General features: G+C 44.9%; 1 protein-coding gene across 2 annotated transcripts in view; it reads left to right on the top strand.

The window, feature by feature from the left end:
• LOC144823341 (NXPE family member 4-like) overlaps positions 1 to 21,899 on the top strand; it is a 411,382-nt gene extending 389,483 nt beyond the window's left edge. For both annotated transcript variants that reach the window (XM_078681792.1, XM_078681790.1), the window contains one exon: positions 20,281 to 21,899. In XM_078681792.1, the coding sequence (XP_078537918.1) occupies positions 20,281 to 20,825 (545 nt within the window). In that variant the 3' untranslated portion in view covers positions 20,826 to 21,899. The remainder of the gene's footprint in view (positions 1 to 20,280) is intronic.
• The last annotated feature ends 1,319 nt before the right edge of the window (positions 21,900 to 23,218 follow it).

Below are 23,218 nucleotides of genomic sequence, written 5' to 3'. Positions count from 1 at the left end.
CTCTGAGGTAAGCCTGTCTTCCCGTGCCACACTACCAAGGGGGAGAGCAGGGGTTATTTAGGAGTGTAAACCCCTTATCCTGACTTAGATGTAAGGGTCTATATTTGGACAAAGGTGAATATCATTGCCGAATAGAGACCCCCAGATCTAACATTGATGGTCAGCGGTGAGGATTTGGACCTGCATTTGTGACTCATATACAGTAATTGGTGTACGCTACTAGTGAGTGCAGACCAAATGTGACCACATACTTTTCTTTGGTAGAATTTTTTCCTTGGACTGTTATTTTTTCCTGAAAACTCCCAATTCTTACTACCATGAGTAAACCAGCATCTGTTGCATCTATGGATCTTAATTTTGAGGAAGAGAGGTTGGAAACCTACACTTTGAAACAGCTCAAGCATCTCTGCAAGAAATTGAAAGTTGCTACGCCAGGCATTTCTAAAAAGGATGACTACCAAAAGGAGCTGAGGGCCTGGATAGAAGCAAGAAATGCCCCTGATCTTGTGGTGGAGCCAGCTGGAGATGCAGATGGGCAACTGGATAGGCCAGGCTTTCCAGCCAGGGGAGGGGGACCATCCCCACCTGGCAGTAGTATCTCTTCCAAAGATCTGTCCCCCCAGAGAGTTGGAAGACAGGGAGAGAAATAGGGCACACAAGCTGGAGATGGCTAAGCTTAAGATGGAGAGTCAGAGGGAAGCAGAGAATAAAAGATTGTCCTTGGAGAGAGAGAGAATGAGAATGAAACATGAGAGGCTGTTGAGGGAGTTAGAGATCAAGGCGAAGGGCTTAGAGACCAATCCCTCCGGTGGCAGCACACCATATGTGCCTTCAGAAAGCAAGGTATATATTCCCAAGGATGTCATCAAAGAGTTCCATAAACATGAAGATATTGGGCAGTAGTTTGCAGCCTATGAAAGAGCAATGTTGTCCCACCGGGTCCCTGAGAAGGATAGGGGAGCGGGGTTGTGGGGCCGCTGAGTGAGTGAAGGGAGGGATACTTTGTTAGACCTATCCAGTGAGAATAGGATGTCTTATGCCCACATCAAGGAAGCTCTGATGACAAGGTATGGTTTGACCCCAGAACTCTATAGACAGAGGTTCAGGAATTATAAGAAGCTGGAGGGAACCACTGGGTAGAATATGTATCTTACTTTTTCAGAGATATGAATGGTTGGGTGAGGTGTAGCAAAGTGGATAATTTTCAAGCGCTCAATGATTTGGTTGCAAGGGAGCACTTGTCTGCTAATTATTTTCCAGAGCTACGCCAGCACCTTATTGATAGCAAGTTAACTAACCCTAGGAAGCTTGCTGAGGAGGCAGACCGCTGAGTCAGTACCAGGGTCCACAAGGGTCATGTGGGAGACTCCGCCAAAGGTGGGCAGGGTCCTCAGCAGAAGAGTGGGGGGGACAAGGGTAAACAGAGGGAGTTCCAGAAAGGGCCCCAAAATAATTCCCTAGGGAACCAAGGTAAGGGTTTCCAGCCTCCCCCTGAGAAGAAGTCAAAACCCCAGACAGGTAAACCTGTTCATAAGGGGCCTGTTACCTTCTTTCAGTGTAAGCTGGTGGGACACCATTGGTATGATCCCCAGTGTCCCCAAAAGGGTCAGTATGTGCCACCCCGTGCACCACCCAGTCAGAAGGCCAGTGTAGCCCTGGGTGGGGAGGAGATGGGTGCCCAAGGTGGGTGGGGTCCCGCAGAAATATCCCTTATCTCATTAGGAGTCTTTGAGATGGTCCTAAAAACTCAGCTGCCTGATAACACGAAAAAGTACAGGCAGTGGGTGACCATCAATGGCCATAGAGTGGAGGCTCTTAGAGACACCAGAGCCAGTGTGACAGCTCTCAAGTGTCACTTGGTACTCGAAGAGCATTCCTCCCAGTTGTTGCCGCTGACAACACAGAGAGCCATTGCAAGGTGGCTCAAGCTCCCTTTGAGTGGGGGTGGTCTCTGGTACTCTTCAAGTAGCTGTGAGGCCAGCCATGCCTGTTGATTGTTTGTTAGGCAATGATTTGGAAAGCTCCCCTTCGGCTAAGGCAGAGAAGAAGGCTCATTTAGAGATGTTGGGTCTGCCTGAGTGGGCGTGTGTGACCACTCGGTCTGTGGCAGCCAAGGGTGTTCAAGAGATCCTGGAGCCTGAAAGTATGGCCCAGGAACCTGCCTTAAAGAGAAGAGGTAGGGGGCATGGGAAACCAGCCCCCATTGTTCCCATGGTCCAGGAGGAGGCAGACCTTGAGGGGGATGCCCTGGAACCTACAGGGAAGCAAGTTTCTGAACTGGGGAACCTACCTAAGCTGACCCATTGGCAGCAAGAAGGCGGCCCTCCAGTGAGGAACTTTGTGCAGAGCAGAAGAAGTGCCCTTTTCTTGAGGGTTTGAGGCAACAGGCCACAAACCAGGCAGCAGGTGATTAGTCTGGATCACATTGGATCTACTGGAAGAACGGCCTCCTGTATAGCGAGCCTAAGGTTGCTGAGCCTGGGTCAGCCCGTGTACTGGTGGTACCCCAGTGCTTCAGAGTCTTCTTACTGGGGTTGGCTCATGACGTTCCTTTAGCTGGACATCTGGGGCAGAACAAGATCTTTGAAAGGCTTGTCTCCCACTTTTATTGGCCCCAGATGCGGAAGAGTTCAGATACTCATTGTAGAGCTTGTCAAACTTGCCAGGCAAGTGGGAAAAGTGGAAGGAAGCACAAGGCTCCTCTCTAACCTTTCCCTGTAGTCAGTACCCCCTTTGAACGGGTGGGCATTGACATTGTGGGGCCACTGGACCCCAAGACTGCCATGGGCAACAGGTTTATCCTGATCTTGGTGGGCCATGCTACCTGGTACCCGGAAGCCATCCCGCTCAGGACAGTGACGGCCCCCATGGTGGGACGTGCACTGATGGGGATATTCTCTTGTGTGGGGTTCCCCAGAGAGGTGGTGTCTGACCGAGGTACAAACTTCATTTCCAGTTCTATGAAGTCTCTGTGGAAGGAGTGTGGTGTTACCTATGAGTTCACCACTCCTTGCCACCCACAAGGTAATGGGCTGGTTGAGAGATTCAACTGGACCCCTAAAGACATGATCATGGGTCTTGAGGAACCAATGAGGTGTAAGTGGGACGTCCTCTTGCCATGCCTTCTGTTTGCTTACCGTAAGGTGCTACAAAAGTCCCTAGGGTTCAGCCCCTATGAACTATTGTATGGACACCCGGTAAGAGGACCTTTGAGTCTGGTCAAGGAAGGCTGGGAGCAATCTCTCAGGAAACCTCCCCAGGATGTATACAGTTACATGCTGGCCTTCAGGAACCAGACTCGGCGATTCAGAGATTTCTCTCAAGCGAATTTGGAAGCCAGCCAGGAAGAGATGAAGCGGTGGTATGATCAGAATGCCACTCTGATTGAGCTTTCAGCCTGGACAAGAAAGTTTGGGTCATGCCCCAGTAGAGCCTTGTGCGCTCCAGGACAGGTGGACCGGTCCATTTGAGGTGGTTGAGCGCAAGAGTGATGTCACCTATTTGGTGAACTTGAGGTCTCCAAGGAACCCTTTGCGGGTCCTACATGTTAACCGCCTGAAGCCCCACTTAGAAAGGTCCAAAGTTGGCATGCTCCTAGCGACAGATGATGGAATGGAGGAGATGACAGAGCCTCTTCCTGACCTGTCTGCAACAGAGCAAGATGGGTCAGTGGATAGTGTCAGCCTCTCTGCCACACTGACTCCTGATCAGCAGCAAGATTGTCGCCAACTGTTGGGACAATTCTCTGATTTGTTTTCCTTAGTTCCTGGTGTCACTGAGTGGTGCGTCCATGATGTGGACACTGGGAACAGTCCTCATGTGAAGCACAAGGCTTACAGAGTGACTGACAAGGTCAGGGCTTACATCAAGGTGGAAGTCTCCAAGATGTTTGCTTTAGGGGTGATTGAGTCCTCAAACAGTCCTTGGGCCAGCCCAGTGGTTTTGGTCACGAATGCTGCCGCGCCTGGTGCCCCACCTGAACTCCGGTTCTGTGTGGACTACCGAGGACTCAATTCAGTCACCAGGACTGATGAGCTCATTGACGGGCTAGGGGCTGCACGGTACCTCAGCACGTTTGATTTGACGTCTGGGTATTGGCAGATCACCTTGGCTGATGGGGCCAAAGAGAGGTCAGCATTCTCCACACCAGATGGGCACTACCAATTCCGGGTGATGCCTTTTGGGATGAAGAATGCCCCTGCCACCTTTCAGAGGTTGGTCAACCAGGTGTTGGCTGCACTGGAGGATTACAGTGCCGCCTACCTGGATGACATTGCAGTGTTCAGCGCCAGTTGAGAAGAACATCTGTGCCACCTCTGGGAAGTGTTGATGGCACTGCGAATGGCAGGCCTCACGATCAAGGTGAGTAAGTGCCAGATCTGGCAGGGTTCCGTGGTGTACTTGGGTCACCAGGTAGGGAGCGGCCAGGTGGCGCCTCTTCAACCCAAGATTGATACCATCCTGGCATGGGAACCCCCAAAGACTCAGACACAGGTGTGAGCCTTTTTAGGAAGGACTCAGGGGTACTAAAGGAGGTTTGTCAAGGGGTATGGCAACATTGTTGCACCCTTGACTGAGCTGACTACCAAGAAGCAGCCCAAGAAAGTGAACTGGACTGACACCTGTCAGAAGGCTTTTGATACCCTGAAGACTGCCATGTGCACAGCACCCGTTCTTCAGACACCCAACTTCTCAAATGAATTCATTGTTCAAATAGACGCTTCAGAGCATGTTGTGGGGGCTGTTCTATCACAGATTAATGAAGAGGGCCTAGACCAACCTGTAGCCTTCATCAGTAGGAGGGTACTTCCATGGGAACAGAGGTGGAGTGCAATTGAGCGTGAGGCATTTGCTGTGGTCTGGGCACTGAAGAAGTTGAGACCATACTTGTTTGGGACTCACTTCCTGGTTCAGACCGACCACAGGCCCCTCAGATAGCTAATGCAGATGAGGGGTGAGAACCCAACGTTGTTGAGGTGTTCCATTTCCCTTCAGGGTATGGACTTTACGGTGGAACACCACCCTGGCACAGAACACGCCAACGTTGATGGTCTGTCCAGATTTTTCCGCCTTAGTGAAGAGAACTCCCAAGGGGAAGGGTAGTTCTCCCCACATTTCAGCTGAAGGGGACACGTGTTAGACCTGGCATTGTTGGTGTGAGCCTCTCTTCATTTTGTCGGATTGCCTCCTCGGTTTTTTATATGTTTTTGCTGGTTATATGCTTTGGACACTGTGCCACTGCTATTCAGTGCCACAGTGCAAGTGCTCCCTATGTTAAATTGATGTACTAATTAGTGATTCCATGATTGGGTTATTTGATTTACTTGTCAGACCCTAGTACAGTGCACCATGTGTGCCCAGGGCTTGTAAATCAAATGCTGCTGGTGGGCTTGCAGCACTGGTTGTGCCACCCACAGAAGCAGCTTGTAAAGTGTGTCTCGGGCCTGCCATTGCAAGGCCTGTGTGCAGTCTGTGACTGCCATGTCGACTTGGCAAGTGCACCCACTTGCCAGTCCCTAAACCTTCCCTTTTTTTCATATCAGACACCCCTATGGTAGGCCCAAGGGCAGGGTGCATTATTAGTATAAGGTAGGACATGCTCTGGTGTGTAGCATGTCCTAATAGTGAATTACAGCCATTTTCGTTTTTCACTATTGCAAGGCTCTCTGTTCTCCATAGGCCAGAATGGGCAGTTAGATTATTACGTTTTATAATCCTAATTGACTCAGGGAACATGGTAGAAATTCAAATTTAGTAAGCCTGAACTCAGAATGATAAAATACATTTTTTAGTAAAGTTGGTTTTAACATTCTGTGTTTGAAAATACCATTTTTAGAAAGTAGATATTTTCTTGTCTAACTTTCCAAAGCCTGCCTTTTGCTAGGTTGTGTATTCCTTGTCTGGAGTTTGAGTGACAGGGCTGGGGAATCCAAGAGACAGAATGAGTCAGCCCAGTGGTGAATAGGGAGATCTGCATCTAGATGGGAGGGAGGAGTTGCACCTGGGAACTGAATAGGGCTGGGCCTTCCCTCCATAATGCTGGCTCCACCTCCTGGGGTGCGGCTGATGTCTCTGCCCTGCACTGTGAAAGAAGAGAAGGAATCATGTCAACAAAGTGCTCCAGGGCTGTGCTTTCCCTCCACAATGCTGGCTCCACCTCCTGTGGGGCGTCTGATGTTTCTGCCCTGCACTGTGAAAGGAAAGAAGGAGTCATGTAAACAGAGTTCTCCAGAACTTGTTTGGACTGGGCATAGGCCCCTCTGCCTTCAGAGAGCAAAGAGAAAAGTAGTATAAATAATGGGGCACAGACCCAAGAACTTTAGATCACTTCTGGGAACAAGAAACCTTTTGCCAAGGAGAAGAACCAAGGAAGCTGCAGGAGTTTGGACTGTCCCTCTGTCAGTTTGCTGGGTTGGCCTGCAGTGGTTTCTTTATTGCCAAGGGAAAGGAGAAGGACCTTTTTAAGGACTTTCATCATCTACAGAATATTTTCCAAGGGCTTACATTTGTGCTTGCCTCCTGCTGAAGTCTCAGGGACAAAAGACTTCATCTCCAGCTCCCCCATGAATTTCCTTGCTGGGAATTCTAACTGCAGAACCCTGCATGTCTCTGGGAGCTGTAAGCATGACGCAGCGAGAAGAAGCGCGGCTCCAAAGTACAGAGTCATCGCAAGGGTGCCAGGGCACTTACGCATTGTCATCGCATCGTCATTGCATCGTCGCATCAAGGGCGCCATCTTCTTGCATCACACCAGGATCATCGCTTTGCAGCGCCATCTTGAGCATCGCAACCGGACCGCAAGCCGAGAACCTACGCATCAACCCAGCACCAGTATGGATCACGACGCATCCCCTACTCTGTGCAAGCATTGAGGCGCAACGCATCATCTCCCCCGGATCACAGAACCGACGCAGCTCCCCTTTTGTGAGCCTTTTGTTCATTTTGCGTTACGCGTCCAGGTACTTTGTTGAGAACTTTGTCGCATGTATCACCAACTTGAACTAAGTAACTTTTACCATCTTTAAGTCAATCTTAAGTACAGTATTGTGGATTTTTGTCGTTTGTGGTCTTGTGTTAAGTCTATATAAAAAATACTTATTTTCATAAAAGATTTGTTGTGTCCATCTGTAGGGTTTTCACTGCATTACTGTGTATATTCACAAATGCTTAACACACTGCCTCTGAGATAAGCCTGTCTGCTCGTGCCAAGCTACCAAGGGGGTGAGCAGGGGTTATTTAGGAGTGTAATCCCCTTATCCTGACTTAGAAGTAAGGGTCCCTATTTGGACAAAGGTGAATACCATTGCCAACTAGAGACCCCCAGATCTAACATCACTTAATTAATCTGAGCTCAACCTGCTGGTAGATATGGCACAGAGCAGTCTGGCGTAACTTAGGGCCAGTGTGTAATGTATTTATCCATATCCATACTAATATTATAAAGAGAGTGCCCAAACCTTTGAGGCGGGTAATCTCAGTAACCACAGCACCAATCACAACACCCAATACAGTGCTGGAAAGGGCAGTTGCAGCAGAAGGACATAGGCTATGCAGACGGATAAAAAAAATTATTTAAAAAAATTGCAAAAAACTACATCATCCAGAAGGCCGAGGGCCAAAATAACATCAAACAGGAAATGATGTAATAATGTGACTCACTATATTGAGACTGAGAGCCTGGAGCCAATTTGATCGTGAACAAGGGATATGCTATCCAGAAACGTGTAGATTTGTGCCTGCCTGCTTGAGAAACACCATGCTGTGAGGATTAAATAAAAAAGCACATAAGTGAAGACAAACGCGAGTTCGTCCCGTTTTTCACCCAGCTGGCGGAATTGGTTGTGGATTTAAATGCCGCGTGGTTCTGCCGCGGGGATTTACGAACCGGCGAGAGAGCACTGCAAATTCTGGCGAAAAGGAACCGAGGGGTATCAATATATATATATATATATATATATATATATATATATATATATATATATATATATATATATATATATATATATATATATATATATCCATACTAATATTATAAAGAGAGAGCCCAAACCTTTGAGGCGGGTAATCTCTAACCCTGGGCGTAGTGTGCGTAGTGGGGCTACGCGAAGCTACGCAAAGTGGGCGAGAAACTACGCCCACCTGCGCACTTCGCGTAGCCCCACTACGCGCTGCATGCCCCCCTGCCCTACATAGCTAATATAATTAAATGAGCAGAGAAAAATAAAGAAAATACACTTACCTTGTCCGCGGCGTCCCGGGCTCCCTCTGCTCGTTCACGGCGCCGTCTTCTAACCAATGCGCATGCGCGGGCGGCCGCGCATGCGCATTTCTCATGAGAAATGCACATGCGCGGCCACCCGCGAATGCACATTGGTTAGAAGACGGCGCCGTGAACGAGAAGAGGGAGCCCCGGGACGCCGCGGACAAGGTAAGTGTAATTTCTTTATTTTACTGTGCCCATTTAATTATATAAGTTATGTTCGGGAGGGCGGGAGGGAGGCGGGTGGCGGGCAACTTTGCTATGCCCACGAAGTGGGCGTAGTGTTGCCTGCTTCACCTACTTTGCAAAGGGCGAAGTAGGCAACACTACGCCCACTTCGTGGGCGTAGCGAAGTTGCCCGCCCAGGGTTAGTAATCTCAGTAACCACAGCACCAATCACAACACCCAATACAGCATTGGAAAGGGCAGTTGCAGCAGAAGGACATAGGCTATGCAGACGGCCACCATATACATTTAAAAGGTAAAAGAACCGTGCCAGCAAAGTAGTCCCTTGTGGGCGTGTCTGCATTCTGCTGTGGGCGTGAGCTGGGGGCGAGACAAACGCTGGGGGCGTGTGGTACGTTCCACCCTTCATGCCATGTGAGTTGTAATTTCGCCGCATCAAGGGGCACGCTGGGACCGTGACAAACGCTGTAGGCGTGTGTCCGTGCTGTGGGCTTGTGTCCACCCTTCATGCCATGTGAAGTGCCAATTACGCAATTGCGCCACATCAAGGGGCATGCTGGTGCCATGACAAACGCTGGGGGCGTGTGCTACGTTCCGCACTTCATGCCATCTGGGTGTTACATTAATCAGATCATCTGCTGTGGCCGTGTGCTGGGGGCATCACAAAAGCGTTCACCTCGAAGCGTGGTAAGTAACCATTTTCAAGACTCCCTTGGGGGACTGCCTGTTGTCTCACACACACTGGGGGTGCCAAATGCAGTGTGTGCCTTGGCCTGGGTGCGTCTAAAAAGCACTCGGGCCGAAGAGCGTCGGTGTGGATCATAAAAAAATAAGAACAGCGGGAAACAATCATTCAAGACTCACACAATTCTAACTGTCTGTTAGACGGTCGCCGCTGGCCCTCAAGCGGGGGCACACGCGACTGAGCGTGTCTGCGGGGACAATTACTGCAGCCTATCATGCGCGCTGTTACTGAACTATCACATTAAACCAAATTAAATGCGCCTGCTAACATCAGCCAGGGCTGTAGCTGGTCCTCAAGCAGGTGGACACGCGCCTGCTAACATCAACCAGGGCTGCAGCTGGGCCTCAAGTGGGTGAATATGCGAATGACCGTACCTGAATACATTACACACATTCTATTTCATACCCGGACAACGTTGGGACGGGCTGCTAGTGTAGTACTAGAACAGTAACAAAGTTGAAATACAAAACAATTAAAGAAATAGAGTAAGATTTAATAAACAAAATGATACCAACTAAAATTATAAAAAACAAATAATGGGAAGCAAAGATATGAGATTTAAAAAATGTAAGTAGAAATATAGCCAAGAAGCACAAAGTAACAATGATCAGTCAATGGTAACAGTAAAGCATGACCTAGGTGCAATATGGCACAGACCCCTATGGATTGCAGGTTTGGATACACTAACCAAGCTTATCCTGGTCAAAGGTTGTACCTTCTGACTTGATTTGATTGATTGATTTAATCCCTTGGCTGCGGGGCAAGTTCCGTCGCGGTGTGAGGGGGGACTGGGCATGGCGCTGCTATGCTCATAATGGCTCCCGGCCGTCATAAATCATGGTGGGCGTGTGCTCATGACGGCCGGGAGCCATCCGAACTTCGCCCACTGATTAATTCTCTCGCACAGGCTGGGAATTAATACCGCGTGGACGGAGCGGCAATGTTCAGACAGCTCCCAGCCTTCATGAGCACACGCCTACTGTGACTCATGATGGCCGGGAGCAGGCGCTGGTGCCAGAAAGACCCAGAAAGGTCACCGATGATAATAATAAGCACATTTTAGTTGGCAAGAGCCACGTTATTAGTGATTTTCTAAAAGATAACATTGTTGGACTGTTTTTTATGTCAGCCGGAAGCGAGTTCCATGTTTTAACTGTCCCCAAGATGAAATGTCTTTTGCCAGAACGTGCTTTCTTGAATCTGGGGGTCTGTAAACATTTACTATGTAAATGTCTTAAATTTCCGGAGGGCACATACCAGATCAGATGCTTCTTCAGATATTAAGGACCGACACCTTACAATGCCTTAAATCATTGGGATTTAAGTGTCATTTTCTTTTTTTTCGACTGGGAGCCAGTGTAAAGTTTTCAAACCACAGGAGACTGGCATACATCTAGGAATATCCAGCAGCAATTTGGCTGTCGTATTTTGGAGATTCTGTAACTTTTGTAAGTACTGCGATTGGAAACTCTTGTGAGGAGAATTGACATAATCCAATCTGGACATGGCTAATGCTGTCACAAGTGTTTTAGGGTGTCAAGCAGTATGAAAGGGCGAACTTTCCTAATTATCTTTAGAATTAAGAAGATTTCAGAGGTGAGAGTACTGAACTGATTTTTTAAGTTCAAATTTTCATTAAATATGAAAGATAGGTTTTTCACCTTCTTAACAGGGACTGGAAGATCTCCCAAACTAGAGGGCCACCATCTGGGTGACCAAAAGGAGGTATCTGTAACTCCGGTAGGTCCTGGTGTCTCCAAACTTGGTGGAGAGGCAGATCTAACCCTACGGAGCTGTTGTGCCTCTTCTTGTTTTGGTGCTGAGTCGAGGCCTTCGGGGAGCTGCAAGTCGACAAACTGGACTTTCATGGGATCGTGCCTGAGGTTTGCAGAGGTGTGATACCTTCACTCCAGGGGTGGTTTTTCAGGGGTTTATTGAAGTTTGTAGGTGCTCCAGGGTTCTTGGAGTACATACAGGTTCAGGGCAACACAGCAGGCAAACATTATTGAGTCCTTGAAGCAGCCTTTTTCTTCTGCAGCAGGGCTTCAGTTCTCTTGCAGCAGGTCTTATTTGTTCTGGTCTACTTTGGTCCAATGAATCGGATGTTCAGGTCTTGGTTGCCACCTAAATACTGAATTTAGGGGCATTACAAGTGGAGACCGGGAATAGCTGATGGGCTATTTACCTTTAGGGTGGCTACACCGTTTAGTGACCACTTGCTGTAGGAAGGGGCACTACCCTAGTCCTGATTGGAGGTTTTGTCACCATCTCAATATGGTGGAATTTCAGGAGAGGGTTTAGCCTCACCTGCCCACCCTAGGGGTGGTGCAGGCTAAAGGGGGGGGGTCCTCCTCATCTAACTAATTTTACTGTCTTTCCTCCCACCAAACGTAGAGCAGGAAAGGGGGCTTGGCCTCCTCCACTATCTGGTAGTTCCTGGGTTGGGTTTCAAAGGCAGCATGGCCTTTGAAGCTTCCCTCCCAGGAAGGCCATTCTGTCTTGGATGAGGTGTGAAGCAAACCTGCACAAACCAGATATTGTTTCTGTCACCTAAGAGCACTGGCTCTTGCCCCATAAGGTCAGACACATGTCTGGTGGTGGCAGGCTGGTAAAAACTGACCAGAAACCCCACTAAAGTTTGGTTCAGTTTCAGGAGACCCTCTAAAATAGTCTCCGGTGTGAATTTATTAATAAATCCAACACAGGCATTAGTGAGGATTTATTAAGACAAGATGTTGGGTACCAAACATATTAGAAATCAGTGAAGCCATCGTGGAGCTAGGAAATTTGTGTTGACAAGTAATCTGCCCATGTACTCTTTACGACTTCCCTGTTCACTTACAATATCACAGAATGGACTGGACATTGTAGGGGAATATCTGCTCATGATGATATGCCCACACATAGGATATAGTTCACCCTGCCTTAGGACTAAAGGCCTGCAGTAGGGCTAACTTACCTATGGAAAGCATGGCACACTGTGTGCCATGTCGACTCTTCGGATTTTCCTGCACAAAGACATGCAGCCTGCAATGGCAGAGTGCATAGCCATGGTAAGGAGGTCATAGGGTGGCACAACCAGTGCTGCAGCCCCAGATGACCCTCTTCAATACCCATGTCCTAGGTATCAGGGGTATGACTTATTAGGGACTTACAGGGGTAGGTGAAGGCATGCCAATTGTGGTACAGTGTTTTGGGAAAGAGATCTGACACTGGGATCCTGATTAGCAGGGACCCAGGGCACTTACAGTTCAAACGCACATCAGGCAAAAAGTGGGGGCTAACCGTGCAAAAAGAGACACTTTCGTACACGACCCCCCCAAACAAAAGAGGATGAGACTAACCTTTCCCTAGAGAGTCTTCATCTTCTAAGTGGAAAAACCTGGAAAGGCCAACTGTATTGGCATGGTTAGTCCCGCATCTGTGTTCTACTGTGAAGTTCATACCCTGTAGGGATATGGACTGCCTTAAGAATGTGTTTTTTTATTTTCATCTGCATAAGCCACCTGAGAGGTCTTTAGTCAGTTTGAACAAAGAAGTGAAAACTAAACAAGTATGGTCTCAGCTTCTTCGGAGACCAAACCACAGCAAAGCCTTCCCTCCCAATGGCACTCCAACGCTGCTGTCTGGGGAGAAGCCTCCTGCTGATGAAAGCAACAGGTTGGTCATGACCATCATCATGGGTCTGGGAAAGGACTACTCCTATCCCATGTTTAGAGGCATCTATCGGCACTATGAACTGTTTGGAGTAATCTGGAGCTTTTAGAATGAGTGCTGAGCACATTGCTTCTTTCAATGTGCCAAAAGCCTTTTGACAGCTCGCTGTCCAGTTTTCCTTTTTTGGGCATTTTCTTAGAGGTCAATTCTGTGAGGGGGGCCACAAAAGACCCATATCCCTGCACTAACCACCTGCAGTGCCCAATCAAGCCAAGGACAGCCCTGATTTGAATCTGGGTAGTTGTAGCTTCCCAATCCAGAAGTTTATGGATTTTGGGCTGTTGTGCTGAACTTAGCCTCCAACCACAAGGTGGCCCAAGTATACAACCTTGCCTTGCCCTATCTGGCACTTCCCTGCCTTGATAGTGAGGCCTGCTCTATTCAGAGCCTTCAGGAACGTTTGGAGGTGGATCAGGTGATCCTGCCATGGGAAGGTAAAGACAGCAATATCATCAAGGTAGTCTGCACTACTGGCTTCCCATTTAATTTCAATACGTTATTCGATTTCATAATAAAATCATAAAATTGCAGTGCATTACAATAATAAAATCTGACGGCCCGATTCTCAAAAGTAATTTGAGACAAAATCCTAACTTTACGACTTTTGGTATTCACAAAGTGCATTTAGGAGTAGTAAAGTTAGGAATCCTAACTTTACTACTCCTAAATGCCCTTTGTGAATGCCGAAAGTCATAAAGTTAGTATTTTGTCTCAGTTAAACTTAAGTTTTGGTCTTAAGATTGCTAACTTTACTACTCCTAAATGCATTTTGTGAATACTGAAAGTCATAAAGTTAGGATTTTGTCTCAGATTACTTTTGTGAATTGGGCCCTGAGTACACAAACATAAAAACAATTCATAAAACAGAGAATTTCTTTAAGAAAAATGCTAATCAAGAACAATTTAAATTTTTCTTTCTATCATAAAATACAGCCCACAAGAAACTTGACATACTACAGCATACCTCCATAGTAGACAAAGAGTGTAGGTAAGGATAAGCCGGGCGACATTGTTTGAAGTTGAGTGGTCTTAAAATGGGAAGAATATAAAGTTTTCTCATATTGTTATAAAATTTGCAGAAAAGAACTACATGCATAGTGCTCTGCGCCATCAGAGTGTCACATGGACAATTTAATAGTATTTGCAGACCAATCATTCATTTCGGGGAAGCTAATTAAGCAATGATAACTATCCATTCTTAGGCCGGTGAGGTTAAATCTATGCCTAAAGTTTAATACAGATTTAAGATAAGGCTGCATTTCATATGTAGTTATAATGGCTTGATTTTTTAATACTCTAGATTTTAATATTTTGGTGGACACCTTAAGATTATCAAGTGTTCCATACATACATTTTTTAGATCTTTCCTATTGATGGCTACCAGTGATTCAGACATTTCCTAGTAGTGAGAATACCCAAAATCATGGAAAAATCATTGTATATATGTCAATCAGGGTATTCATAAGGGTAAACTTGCCATAAGGCAGTCCCTGATAATAGCACAATGTAAGCCAGTATAGTCTGAAGTCCAGATTTTTTGCTATATTAAGATGGGCTGTAGCATTATTAAGCCTGTAAGAAACGGCATACCCAGTTCAGTGTGAAAAACATTTGCAGAGCAACTCTATGGAGTGACAAGAAGATACTTGAAGAAGTCATTTTCCACTGTCTGCAATGGCCTACAGTTAATATGTCCCCAAACCCCTGCCCCATATGAGGCAACACTCACACATTTGGCTTTATAGATCTTTATCATTTCATCTGGGGGGTTCCTACCCGATCTCCTGGCAACATTTTGTGGAGACATAGTTGCTTTTTTAAAATGTAACTTCCTGGTGGAAATGGCATGGGTTCATGAGCCTTCTTTGTTGAATAATATGCCCTAGTGTGAGGAAGTAGTGGTAAAATATATATATATATATTTGTCCTCTTGATTTTTATGTCTTGACACATCACTGTTCTTCTCCCACATTTGATAATGATCATTTTAGATTGGTTAACTATAGGTCCTAAATCCTGCATATAACCAACAAAGTGTGTAAGGAAGCTCTGTAGGCCCAGGGGAGTTTAAGCCATAAGAACAGCATCCTCTGCATAGAGGAGAGTCGGAACGGGGTGACATCCACTTTTTCAGAAGATCTTACATTTGGAGGCTAGCACAGCCCCTACACTGTTTATATATAGTGAAAATAGAAAAACACAGCCCTGTTTTACGCCTCTGTCTATGTTACAAAATGGTGTACATTCTCCCCTGGTGCCATATCTAACCCTAGCTCTACATTCCCAATGCAGTTCCTGTAGAAAGTTGATAATCAATACCGCCAACACCAAACACCAATGACAAATCGACGATCCCCTTTTTGATCTTGGTATACTTTCTGATTACAATGCTCAAATCCAATTCCCTGCTCTGTAGTCCCAATTCCAGGGCGGAATCCATATTGTAGATGTGACAAAATATCATAAGCCCGCCCAGTCCTATAGCCTATTCAAGATGATACGGCCAGCTATCTGTGCTAGAGAATTAAAAAGGGAAATTGGTCTATATCATGCAGGGCTGAGACTATCTGCCTTGTTGTTAATCGGTACAACAATTGATTCTGCCTACACAGGAAAAAAAACTATATTACAGCATGCCCTCAATGCCACCATCAAAAGAGGTCCCCATAATGCTATGGACATCTCTACCATTGAAAGTTCTTTTAAATGGGGCGTAGGGAAAAAGCCAAATAAAATTTGTATATCAGTTCGTTCAGCTTATGCTAATATTGGTTATGAATAAAATGGGATTGGCAAACATTTTCCAATTTAGTTAATCCACATACTTTTTCAGAAGACATGTTACACAAGTGAGCGTTAAAATCCCCCCGTCCCCATAGACAAAAAAAAAAAAAAAAAAAAAAAAATCCCCCCGTCCCCATAGACAATCAAATTCTTACTGTTATTCATACCAAAATGCTCCAGGTCATTATCAAGTTGTTGTAAAGTAACAGTTATGTTTGACATGGTTGCACTATCATGAAAATGTACCACTTCTAACCAAGAAGATCCCAGAGCTTCACATATAATTATTTGGGAATAGGAATTGTGTGACACCATACTTATTTTAATACATTGCAGGTTTTTAGAAGCTAAGGTACATAACCTACCCTTTGATCTTCCATGGTTTGAGGTAATTGATTGAAAATGATACGTTCTAAAACCATTTATATGTATGGGGTCTATAAGCCAAGTTTCTTGTAAGCAAAGGAAATGAAAACTCGCTACAAATTCTTACAATTCCATGTTGCTCATTTTATTCTAAAGGCCTGCCACATTCCAAAATATAAATCCTGCTGTGAATGCAGGTAGAATACCTAATCAACTATTAGATGGCGTAGCCAAGGTTGTACTGTTATTCGATGGAGGGGTGGTAACAGGTAACAGAGTGCGCGGTTCATTTGTCAGCTGTCTAAAGGGACCCACGTTAGGCCTATCAGGGGTATGGTGTCTCCTTGCCTCTCCTTCACAATCCACACAATGCTCCTGAACTCCAGGCGTCCAATCCAGTAAGGACTTTATTCACCAACCTTTGAAAAATGGCAAGGGCATTCTTCAAACCAAAGGGCATCACAGTGAAGTGGAAGTGCCCATCTGGAGTGGAAAATGCTAATCTTTCTTTTGCTCCAGGAGTCAGACCTATCTGCCAGTACCCCGATGTGAGATCAAAACTATTCAGATTTGTGGCTGCCCCTAAATTGTCAATGAGCTCACCATATCTTGAAATTGGGTGTGCAGCTGTCTTGGTAACTGCATTGAAGCCCAAGTAGTCCACACAAAACCTCATTTCTTTCTTTCCACCCTGGGAATGAGGCTTGGGGACTAACACAACAGGGCTGGTCCAGGGGCTCTCTGAGGGTTCAGTGAAATCCAAATCCAGCATCTGATCATGATGCTTTCCTTGACATGATCAAACTGTCTGTACATTTTGTTTTTGACAGGTAGGCTGCCACCAGTGTCCACATCATGTGTACACCATTTAGTGTGTCCAGTGATCAAGGAAAAGAGCTCAGCAAACTGGTTTAGGACTTGCCTGCAATCAGTCTGCCGTTGGGCAGTGAGGGTATCTGAACAGACCACTCCATCAACTGACCCATCTTTAGGGCTGAGAGAGAGGAGATCAGGGAGTGGCTCGTTCTCTACCTCCTGTTCCTTATCTGTAACCATAAGCATGATCACATCAGCCCTGTCATTGTAGGGTTTAAGGCGATTTACATGTATTACCCTTTTGGGGTTTCTTCATGGCCAATGCCCACTAAGTAAGTGACCTTCCCTTTTCTGTCAATGATAGGTTAGGGCCCAGTATATTTGTCCTCGAGGGCTGTAGGTGCCACAGGCTCCAACACCCACACCTCATGCCATGGTTGGAACTCCACCATGGCAGCCTTTTGATCGTACTAGAGCTTCTAGAGCTCTTTTGCTGGTCTCAAGGTTTTTATTTGCTTTCTCTTGTATTTAGCCATCTTTGAGCAAAAACCAAAAACATAATCCACAATATCTTGCTTTGGTTCCTGGAGAGGTCTCTCCCATCCGTCCTTGACAAGACTGAGAGGTCCTCTTACAGCGTGTTCAAACAAACATTCCAAGCAAAAAAATTCCTACTCCCTTTTGCGGCACCTATCTGTAAGCAAAAAGCAGGGACAGTAACAAGACATCCCATCCCTTCTGACTTTTTCAGGGAGCCCAACAATCATGCCATTTAGGGTTTTGTTAAATCTTTCAACAAACCCAATTGTGTGTGGATGGTATTGTGTAGTGAACCTATAGGTCAACCCACACTCAGCCCACCTGTGATTCAAGTATTGGGACATGAAGTTTGTACCTCTGTCTGATACTACCTCCTTATGAAAGCTAACCCTAGTAAAAATACCAAGGCGGGCTATAGGTTTTTGAAGATATACCTTTTTTGGACTTTTGCGTGTTCTGATACCATAGCCTTTACAGAGCGCCCTGCATCTAGCATTGTTCAGATCTATGTAAGGGGTCAGATCGAGCTCCTGATCCTGGCTACTGGTCTCAGGCATTATTTTACAAAAAGTGGGACTTTTTTATGAAGTTAAAAAATAACTACACATTAAATACTCTGTCCTAACTAAAGTTCAGACTTTTCAATTTCTAAACAGTTTAAAATCACATTAGGCATCAGCCAAAAAGTGGGGGATAACCATACAAAAGAGGTACTTTCCCACAGTGTAACCTCAATATTTAAAAGGAAGGTTTAGGTCTCCAAAAAAGGTTACTTTGATAGGTCAAACTTGCACTTAAATCAGCACAGCTAGGCTAATGCAGTCATATTTACATAGTCACTGTAGAGGATAGCACAATGGGAGCTGCAGTCCACTTGTGACATTTAACTTACAGGCCCTACGTACACCTTGTTACCAAATAACCCGGATGTTATCCACAGATTAAATATGCCAATTAGGCGTATACCAAGTTTATCATGTTTAAAAGAGGAACACATTATTGAAAATGGGGTAACCCAGTATAACGTCAAAGGACCTGGGTATCGATCCGTAAGGAAAACAATTAGTCCTAGACAATCCTAATTACACTTGAATTGATAATAGTAAGAAAATTAATATGCAATTAAATCATATGAACAAGAGATATGTAATGAAAAGGCACATTCCACAGAAATGACTCATAGATAAAAGGCACCCAAAGTCAAATAAATTGTAAGCATAAATTTATTTTCTGCTGCGTCATATTCATCAAATGAAAAACATACACAAAGACATAACGTTCAGTATATAATACTCAAGAGGTTACTTTAAAGGAAGGAGAAGGAAGTGAAAGTTGGTTCTCATGTGTGGGGTAATGGGAAAGAAGATGAAAATCATCATAAACACTTGGAGAAAACAGTTCAAGATACTAAAATGAGATTGATCTGGCTATGATTCCCAAAAGGGCCGGTATCCCCACTGAGATGGGTCTGACCCTAGACCAAATAGCAATACGAATTTAAGAAATTATATCTTAGATGTGAGGCACAGTGATAACTTTATCTATGGTTGAGATAGAAAGGGGGTAGATGTTGAGTGCAGGCCCACTGGGGAAATGTCAACGTTCCGACCCTAACGCAAAAGGGTTAGTAGACTACTCTGCTGCGGGTCTTCATCAGGACAAGGGAAGGGAAACCTCCTATTATTAGCTGCCTTGGGTCCCGTAAAGGTATTAGATTCTTCAATCAAGTTGGAGACTCTCCGCATCCGTCGGGGTCTCAAACAACAAGGCAGAACACAAGCACTTTACCACTGGTTATCAGGGGTAGGTAGCACAGAGTTCTATAGCCAGTAAAAATAGGGTTTAATAAAATAAATCCATGGTGACCCTGCACAAAGGCCAGATGTCTAACAAAATCCTACTTTGGCTGAAAGTAAACACAAGTATTTAGTGCAAACAATTTACCTAAGCCATCTGCTGCCTGCTACAGTGTGTACAAATAAGCACAGACAAACAGACTGCCTCTTATTACTGGTTTCAGTTAGAATCATAGGTTCCCTGTTTTTATTCGCTGGCTCAATGAGTAAGTGTGGAGTGAGTGAAGGTTTTTCCTTAATAGAAGGGTATGATAAAGGAGTTGAAATGGGAGGTCCCCTTGTAAAATTCATTGTTTCCTCAACCATGCGAATTTGATAAAGGTTTGTGTTGTCACTGCAGGATATGTTGCAGAGAGGGCATTGATTTCCTAACCCCACGCCCAACCAGAGTCAGATGCATAATGTAGCCCATTGGGGTCTCACAGGACCAAATAATGCATAAGCTAGTTACTGCTGCTCTTGGTTTCATATGGCTCTGGTGATAGATTGGTGAGGTAAATTTGATACTAGACCTTGTGTAGTTCTTCCGCTGAGCTGAGAGTCACCTTTTTAGCAAAGTGGCATGATCTTAATTTGGATCTGGAAGTAGCTGTGTGGTCTGGCTTCTTTAGGATACTCAAATTCTTCCTGCATTCGGAAGAATGGTCTACCTGTCATTGTGTCTGGTTCCTGGCGTCTGATTCCTGGCGTGACAATCGGATTTAATAGTGGCTATTATGGTGAAACATATTTATTTACATAATAAAAAATGCAGCTGTTTTTTTGCTTGCCATTGTAATGTTTATAATATGTCAGAAAGTGAAAAATGTAGTTTCGGAAAAGAACATTTTCACAAACCCTCGATATGTAGCGAAAGCTGAAAGGTTTTGATTCCTTACAATCTAAAACACACAACCAAACACATTAAAAGCATATATTGAGAAAGTATTACATGCATTGTGTTTTGATAATACAAATTTATTTCATGAATAACCTTCTGATGTTTGTTACATTCTGTATTTTCTTTTCAGTAATGACCTATTTCGACCACCATGAACCCGGTTGGTCTTCCTGGCAGAAGACACTCCTAGCCTTCCACATGGACAAGGACATTATGGTATCATACAAAAGGCATGGAGTTCCACTTGAAAGGTATATTTTCTATTTATTTAAGGAAGACAAATACACCAGTCGACAAATTGACGAAATAGGCGGAGGTCGCAACACCATCTTCGCCATCACGATGGGTCAGCACTTCCGACAATTCCCTCTCCAGCTGTACATCCGCCGAGCACTCAACATACGCAAGGCCATCGAGCGACTGCTGACCCGGAGCCCTGACACCAAAGTCATCATAAAGACTGAGAACACCAGGGACACCAACACAGCCGTGGAAAGATTGAGTGAATTTCATGGCTATTGTCAATATCTGGTGATGAAAGAGGTTTTTAAGAACATGGATGTTGGTTTTGTGGATGTATTGGACATGAGCTACGCCCTGGCCACTGAAAATGTTCACCCACCGACGCACGTACTTGAGAACATCATGAGCCTGACTTTCAATTATGCCTGCTAGTGATAATCAAACAAGTGTCTGTGCCAAGAAACGTGTACTTTTGAATGTACACGTGACATACAAGGTGATGTAAAATGCTTATGTCACAAGCACAAGCCATGTCACTACCTTTTTTAGCCTTAAAACCTTTTTTTCCATCTTTCTTGTTCTTTTCACCCCAACTACGTTGGGCCTAAACACCACTCAGCACTCAGGACCCTGAAATCTGGCACACCACAAGCCCAAAGTTCTTCAGAACAATTGAAAACTCATAACACCTTGCTGGACTTGGATCTGATCAGGAATTATTGTTACAAATTAATTAAAAGTGTATCCTAACAGCAAGGCCATTTTGCTACCTCCTACCATTTGGGGTACAGATGAAAGACAGGCATAAGTGGCACAAGTGTTAATGTTTTTATTACAAGTTCATGGCTCTACATGAGCTGAAAAAGAAAGAGAAAGGCTTCTGGCTATAGCTGGTCATGATGTACCTTGAATGATTCTAGGAGAAGCTTGATAGTGTCAACTCAATTCCTAATTCAGAGCATGGGGGTTCTCAACCCTCCAGGGCCCCGAGCAATGTCTGTGAGATATGGGAGACTCAGAGGGGAGGAAAGGGAGTCCTCGCATTCTGCAGGGGTTGCCTATCATTTTGCTGCACACCACACACTGTTCCCAGTTTGACAAGATGGATACAGTGCATCTCATCTGTCTGTGTATGGATCTGTCAAAGCTTCTTTATTTGCTTGACTATAACATTTTGAGCAGAACTGAATATAAGAACAATAAATGTACAAAGTACAGTAACTGACAGATGGGATGGATAACATAAGCATGTTCATTATGCTCTGCAAATGTACCTAGGGAGCCAGGTGGCGCTGTACAAGTCGGGGTGTAGGGACATGATACAAAATGATGTACAAGAAATGTTGATTTTATATGTTAAACTTATTTACTATCGTATTTCACATATATGCGTTACAGGCACATGAACATTAACTGGCAGATGCATCAACGTAGTCTTTTGCTATTCCTAAATAGCGATTTTTAAGGAATCGCTATTTAGGAATAGCAAAAGCCTATGCATGTAGGAATGGCTATTAAAATAGTGATTTCTAAACATTCCTTAATTGCTACTCGCAAATTGCTAGTCGCAATTAAGGAATGCTGGACCATTCATTCCTATTGGCCTACAGGCCCATAGGAATGAATTGGAGATTGCATGAGCAATTTGCGAGTACCAGTAGGTACTCGCAAATTGCTCATGCAATTTCAAGGGGGCAATTGTGTCAAAATGACACCCTGTTGTACCCCTGAAATTGATCTCTGCACATATGTTGCACACTCACATGCACTAAGGGCATGTGTGTGTGCAACATGAAACTTTGAAAAATACTCAAAAGTGCTTTTTTCAAAGTTTTAGCAAATTACCATGAAGTTGAACTTCATGGTAATTTGCTACTCCTATTAGCGAATTCGCTATTTTTTTTACTTTCATGCATTGCATTTAAGGAATCTCAATGTGGGATTCCTTAAATGCAATCGCAATTTAAGGAATCTCAATTTAGAGATTCCTTAAATTGCGATTTTTGCATTTGGGATGATGCATCCCAAATGCAAATATACCGGTCTCAAAGGGGCAGATTCTGAGAATCTGCCCATTTGCGATCGGTATTTACTTTGATGCATATGCCTGGAAGTGATTTGTCTGCAATCACAGGTGTTGCAGCCAAGTATCGATGGTAGGATTCAAACTCCGGTCCAGAGAAAACTGGGCCACACCTTCTCCCTACAAGGACCAAAATAAACAATTGATACATGGTCAAAGGTGACAGTTGTGTGGGGATTTTGACAATTAAGACAGACAATACCAATTCACTACCTAACCATAAAGACATATTGATTTCCATATTAACAAGTTTTGTAAATTTGTAATGAGGTCTCCTCTTTATTCTCTAGCATGCAGAGATGACTTTTCAGGACTGATTTACAGGCGACAATTGTGAGGCTGGCACAAGCAGATGGTGGAAGTGAATTTCAATGTAGAGGTCCTAGAAGGAAAAAAAAGGATTTGAACCTGGATGCCTCACCGGGCTTTGTGGGTGAACCTAGTAGATCTGATTAGGCCTGGGCGGAACATGCAGAATTTTACTTAGTGGAATTGTGGGGAATTGCAAAAAAACTCAGGGAAATCCCGCACAATGTTGTGAATCGGCCGAAAATGCACGTCACACTCCTTGCACTGCAATTTAATGCCGGCATCCCATAATATGTGCATATGACTTACAGGTAGATTCATCAAGCATTTTTGAGAGCGCAAACGGTGCGAATCGCAAAAATCGGCCGTTTGCGCCCGCAAAAATTGCATTTGGGATTCATCAATGGTTCATGCTCTCGCAATTGAAGGATTC

The sequence above is a fragment of the Lissotriton helveticus genome, chromosome 3_1, assembly GCF_964261635.1.
Source record: "Lissotriton helveticus chromosome 3_1, aLisHel1.1, whole genome shotgun sequence".
Taxonomy (NCBI): Eukaryota; Metazoa; Chordata; class Amphibia; order Caudata; family Salamandridae; genus Lissotriton; species Lissotriton helveticus.
Note: the sequence above shows the minus strand (reverse complement) of the source record. Positions and strands in the feature narration are given on the sequence as shown.